A 6139-nucleotide genomic window follows, 5' to 3' on the forward strand; every position below is an offset into this window, starting at 1 on the left:
CTGCGTCCTACCTGCAGCCACAGCCTGGTCCCTCCTGTGATGCACTCCAGACCCAGGCAGGGACAGGGTCCCGGAGCTGCTGGGCTTCTTTCCTGCCACAGCTGAGGTTGGGAGGGGATCAGAGGGACTTGTGGACCTGAGTCCTCAAAGAGGGTTGTGAGGTGGACTGGAAGTGATGGATCAGGGCTCAGACTTCCTCTGCGAGGTACACAACTGTACCCATGGCTGTGCCTCGAAGTCAGCTATCTCCTGTGTTCCTAGGGAGCCTGGCTCCCACTGCCTCCACATGCAGAGTTCAGGGCCTGCTTTAACTCCTGCAAGGCAAGCAGAGGCCCTGCCGTCTGGGTCAGACAGCCCACCGGAAGCCAGGTCCCGGTGGCCCGCACTGGATCAGCTCCCTCCAGCCTCCGCCCCAGGCTGCGGGCAGCTCTGTGTCACTCACACTCAGGCCTCTCTTCAGGCATCACAACCTGGACCCTGCTGTCCAGGGGCACTCGGGGACTCCAGGAGCTGGCAGAGGACATGAGGCAGAGCCTGAACTGCAGCAGCATTTCCTCCTGTGGCTGCTCTTCTTCCAAACATCACGCTTTATGGGCTCAGATGCTTCGTTTCGGATGGAACTGCAGAATAATTCCACTCCCCGATAAATCCTTTCTGAGTTTCAGGAGATGAGGGTTCAGGAACTTGGTGGGAGGGAAGGTTCACCTCATGTGTCCCCAGAAACACCAGACCCCAGATTCTGGCTCAGGGTACCCACCCCCAGGATAATTAGGTCCCCAGTTCCTGCACCCTGCTGCACGGCAGAACCTGGCCTGTGGCCTGAAATCCCACCGCTGCATTCCCTGGGAATCCTCCACGTCCAAGCCCTGGCCCAGGAAGATGTGCAGGGACTTGAGCACTGGGCCTCCTGGGTAGCCCTGCTCCTCTGCTCAAATCATACATAGAAATCCCTTGTCGCCACGTCATCAGCCTGAACTCCCGGAGTGGGTTTAAGTGGCTCCAAACTCAACCTCCTGGGACGTTCTGGATCCAGAATTATAGTATTTGGGGAGCACAGGAAATGAGTCTGAGTGATGCAGGCAAAGTTAAAGCCCAGAGAGAATCCAGAGGTTAGCACATCAGAGCTGTGGAGGCTTCCAAGGAGGACCCCTACCTACAGCCAGGCCCACAGCAGGGGGCTGCCCTGGGGGAGCAGATTCCTGGGGAACAATTAGGGATCTATTTAGGCCGGAGTCCTGCTGCTTTCTGGATGCCCTTGGGGCTCAGCTTGGGAGGGCTGGGCTGGAGGCTGGTCTGGCCTGGGCTCCAGGACTGTGCCAGCCCAGGCTGCACCTGTGGCCTCTTTCCCACCCCAGCGCGGGAGGCAGTGGGGAAGAAAGGAAGATGGGCACCACCACAGCCTCTCTGAGCAGGGCCGCAGAGCGTCCTTGGGCTCTGGCTCAGCGTGCTGGCCTGCTGTGCGGACAGACTGACTACCCGGCACCGGACACCAGCCGGAGAGGATCGGCACCCACCCACTCTGGGTGCCAAAAAGTATTTGCCGCATCCATTTAGTCCTTTAGAGGGAAGGAGACCCAGGACGACGATAGGTCTTGAAAGAGGTTTGGCCTTACTCCTCAAAAACAATCACAAAACAACTTCGGGGCAGCATCGGGCACAGCGGGCTCCGCACTCTGCCCCTTCCCCTCACACGGCGGCGGCAGTGGAGCAGAGGAGCTGCTGGAGCAGGGCCTCCAGCTCAAGTTCAAGTGGGGAATTCTGGGGGGAGTGCAGTGGGATGGGGTCGGCTTCACAGCTTCATCGCTGGTCGGAGAGAGGCCCGGTTCTGCCTCCGCATCACCCGCTGGCTGCACAGCCTTTTTGACAACTGCTGCCCTATGGAGACCCTGCACGCCGGCACCTGCCCCAGCCCCAGCCCTGAACAAAGGGTGCGGCCACCTCGGGTGTCCCTGTCTGACACCACTGCCTCCTGAACTCCAACTGCCGGGGGCCTCGGTCCAAAGAGACTCCAAAGACAGGTGTGGGGCAGGCGGCCGGACTGGTAGCTCCTCTCGCAAGCGCAGACCCCGTGGCGCTGGCCCAGGCTGTGGCCTTTGCATCATGTGGGACGTCTGAGCCGGTGCACAATCTACACAGAGCTGCGGGTCTGACCCAGCGGGCTGTGCTGCTCTGAGTGGCCCAGCTCACGTCCTGGAACTGCACCACGTGGCCACAGCACCAGCCCAGTAAGCCTCAGGCCTTTTACAAACCATAGTAAACATTTTATTTACAAGTTTCAGGTTTGCTAAGCCTTTATGCCACGACCCCGGGGGGGGGCGGGCACAAGGAGGAGCAGGTTAGCCCCGCGCTCCCAGGGGGAGCTGCTGGTGCCAAGAGCAAGATCGGCCACAGGCATGAAGTAGAGAAGGGGCCGGCGTGTCCCCGGCGTGTCCCGACCACTGGGCGCAGGCGCGGAGCCCAGCCCGCCCGGAAGCTGCCCTCCGGCCGCGGGTCCCTTGTCCTCTAGGTCTATAAACCGCCTGGCAGGGCCTGGCTGGGCACAGGGCTCTGGGGAGCACAGCTGCCACCTGCGGGCTGGGGTTCCGGGAGCAGCTCCGAGGTGCCGCTGCCCGCGCTGGTGCCCCCGAGGCTGCTCGGGCTGCTGAAGCCAAAAGTGCAGCCACCACCGCCGCCACTGCCAGCCGTGACCAGGGCAGTGGCAGTCGAGGCCTTGATGACCGAGGCCGGGTGCAGGGGCTGCTCCGGCCCCTCAGTCCGCTCCGAGTCGCTGGGCGCCAGGTCCAGGGTCTCGGAGTCACTGCTCTCGCTCTCTGGCTCGCCCTCCGAGCGGCTGGGGCTCCCCTCTTCCTGGTTGCCCTGGCCCAAGGCTCCTCCCGAAGGCTTCTCCCCGGCCTCCTTGTCCTTGTCCTTCTGCGCCTGGGCCTCCTTGGAGTGCCGCCACTTCATCCGCCGGTTCTGGAACCACACCTTCACCTGAGCGCGGGACAGGGACAGGCGGTGAGCACGGCCGCCGGCGCTGGCCCTCCAAGACCACCCAGTGCCTCCACCAAAAGCCAGGTGCAGAGAAGGCTGGCCAAGAGGCAGGCAGGCAAGGGAAAAGGAGTCTGGGAGTCCTCCGGGAGCCTCCTCGAAACAGGGCCGCTACGCTAGTGAAGTTCCAGGCTCTAAGCCACTGACAGTGAACCTTTCAGAGCTTTCCGTGACACAAACAGGCTGCAATGGCATGAGTGCCCTGAGTTCCCGCCCCAGTAAGAATTGAAGTCAGGGTCTCCTGACCCAGGAAAGTGCACCCCATCTCAAGGCTGGCCTTGTCCTCCATTGCCACTACCCAAAGCAAATCACTGCACTGGGAAGCAGGAAGGGGGAAGGGGACCCAAAGAGCTCATCCCAGAGGGGTGCGGCACCACTAGTCTTCAGTGAAGAGAATTTCCTCCTTATGGTTTCACCACACAGTTGCTAAGGATCCTGCCCCCTGGAAAGCACAAGCTAATTCCCAGGGGCCTCGGAAAACGCTGGAATGAAATGTGTGCAAAGTGGAGGAGGGAACAGAACGGAGAACCCACATAAATATATAAGATCCCCTGGGGGACCCAACACATCTTCACAAGTTCCAACTTCTCTTTTAAAAATAACATCCCAGCTGGTGGAAACGGCGGGCTGGCGGTCCACGCGCTCGCAGAGGAGCTGTGTAATGCAGAACAGAGGGCAGAGGCAGGAGTCCGACCAAGGCCTCCCGCCACCTCGCCTTGCTGGGTAGTCAGGGTAGGGAGAGCCGCTGCTGGCAGGAAGGGGAACGGGGGACTCCACTGTGGTCAAAGCTCAAACAGAAAAAAAGAAAAGGAAAAGAAAGCCTGGTTCTTGAATCTAAGGAAAAAGGAATCCAGGCACAAACGACTTCCTATTGTCTTGGGGGGAAAATCCATCAGGCCAAACCTGCTGAGATGCCTTTGGGCGTTCTAGGAAAATCTGCTCTTTCTTTCCAAGACTTTCTGCCCAGCCTAGCCTAGCCGTTAGGATGGGACTTCGGCTGCAGACTCCTTGCCCTACCAGAGCTAAGCAATTCCGTTTGAAAGATATTTTCACTTCCTCTCAGCAGAGATTTCACAATACCGCGGGGCAGTGAGGAGGAGGGAAAAGGGTGGAAGAGAAAAGTCAACAACAATCTCTAGACTTTGGGTCTCTATCTCTCCTGAAATAAACTGCCTCTGCCTCCTAGAGCAAACTGTGCTGGGCTCAGTGCGTAATGAGCATCTCGGAGGCCCACAGCTGGTGGCCAAAGCAAACTTGTAGCTTCAGGACCTCACCTGCCCCCACCCCTGTCGGGCCTCCGGTTCCAGACCTCGAGTTTGGGCCTGGGCCGGGATGAGGTCTTAGCCTGCCAGGGTAACCAGGACGCTCACCTGTGCGTCGGTGAGGCCCAGCATCGCCGCCAGCTGCTTTCGGTCAGGCTTGGTCACATACTTCTGGATCTCAAACCTTTTCTCCAGGCCTTTCCGCTGCAGGTTGGAAAAGACTGCGCGAGACCAGGAGCGCTTCCTCTTGTACGTCTGCGGCATGGTGTCCTTGGTGAGCACCGCGTAGGGACCTGCACGGGCGGGCAGGCGCAGGGAACAGAGACCCAGGCCGCTCAGTTACAGGTGGCAGCCTGGGACCCTGGCTCTGTGTTCAAAAGGCTGTGTGCACGGCAAGGGCCTTGCTGAGGTCCAAGGCCTGAAGAGGCCAACTGCGGTTGGAGCAGTGATTTCGAGGGGAAACGCAGCCGAATGCTCAGCCAGCGGGTGCAAAGGGGCCATAATCCTGTCTCTGCTGCTGGCCTATGCGCACTCCCGCAAGTGGCCACGGACGTGGACGTAACCGCACCATGCAGACATGTTTGTGGCAATCCAAAATGTGCTACATCAAGAGCTTATTAACAGCCACGTCTTCGATGCCCACTTTTAAACCACCCTTTCTAGCCTAAAGGCTGGGGCAGCGACTCCTCCAGTGCCACACCAGCCTGCACACACTGTGCTGGTCCCCAGGCACCCCTGCCCCTCTCGCCGCGCCCCACACGGTCCGCCCAGAGCCTGTGCTCGGTGCTGCCCCAGAAATCTTTCGGTTTCTCTCTCTCTCTCTCTCTCTCTCTCTCTCTCTCTCTGACCTCGAAGTGTCCAGGCCCAGCTACAGTATTGCGACACTGAGGCAGCCGCAGCCCTGGGCTTTCAGTCACCCAGCCGCGGTTCAGACGTTTTCCGTACCTGGAAATGTGTCTTGGAATTGATGCTGAACTGAATTTCTCGGGTTGGAGCTTAAGGGGCTGAGCAGAGCAGAGGCCTCGTTCATGGGCTCCAGGGACGCGAAAAACTGGCCGGCGGAGGGTTGCAGCCCCGAGAGGTGCACAGCGGCCGGGCGCCCTCCGGCCAGCAGCGAGGTGAGGTCTGCGGGGAGGAGAGAGCGGTCACCAGCGCCCTCCGCTTTCCCCTGGGGCTCGCGGTAGCCAGGTCCGGGAAGGCCAGAAAGAGAACCCGGGTTCTGCGGAGCGCCCAGCTTCGTGCGCCCGGGCCCATTGCTGCGGGGACGCCGGGGAGGCCTCTCTGCCGACAGCAGCCACTGCCCCAGCTCGCACGCCCGCCAGCACCGACCCACCGCGCCTGGAGCTGAGGCCAACGGTTTAGTTTACGTGGGATTTTACCAGAAGTGGGAGAAATAGGGAGGAAAACGGGCCTCGCGGGCCTTCCCTGCCAGGAGTGTACAGTTCTGTCTCTAGGTATGAGATGCAGAACGTGACCAGTGACTATCATCTCTGCAAGTATTTCCCCAGCCAGTTCACAGACATCCTTAGGATTTTTTGGTTACATAAAGCTGATGAGTTTTAAACCTGGTGTTTGATGTTTGCTTACACCGCCTTTTCTTCTCCTCCGTCCCCCATTTGTCCTTAATCATGGGAACACCCGAAGCACCCGGGCGGCCTGGGCCCGGGACTGGTCGGCGCACGGTCCGGGGAGGCTGAAGCCGGAGACCTACCTCTCAGCGTGTTGCCTTCCTTCACCTTGGGGTCGAATTCCGCCGACAGAATGCGGTCGATGCCGAACTTGAGGTCTTTGCTGGAGGGCGCCGGGGTTGAGGCGCCGAGGTGAGCGCTCGTGCGGGATCCCGAGCC

General features: G+C 60.2%; 1 protein-coding gene across 1 annotated transcript; it reads right to left on the reverse strand.

Moving 5' to 3' along the window:
* Nucleotides 1-2292: 2292 nt before the first annotated feature.
* On the reverse strand, nt 2293-6133 carry Hlx (H2.0 like homeobox; the record flags this gene model as incomplete). Its single annotated transcript, XM_010642487.2, has 4 exons — nt 2293-2973; nt 4401-4585; nt 5238-5417; nt 6004-6133. Coding segments are annotated over 4 exons (960 nt in total), but the record flags the coding sequence as incomplete, so codon positions are not given.
* Between the last annotated feature and the right edge of the window lie 6 nt (nt 6134-6139).

The sequence above is a fragment of the Fukomys damarensis genome, unplaced genomic scaffold (genome assembly GCF_012274545.1).
Source record: "Fukomys damarensis isolate Sample0158 unplaced genomic scaffold, DMR_v1.0_HiC HiC_scaffold_11, whole genome shotgun sequence".
Classification (NCBI taxonomy): domain Eukaryota; kingdom Metazoa; phylum Chordata; class Mammalia; order Rodentia; family Bathyergidae; genus Fukomys; species Fukomys damarensis.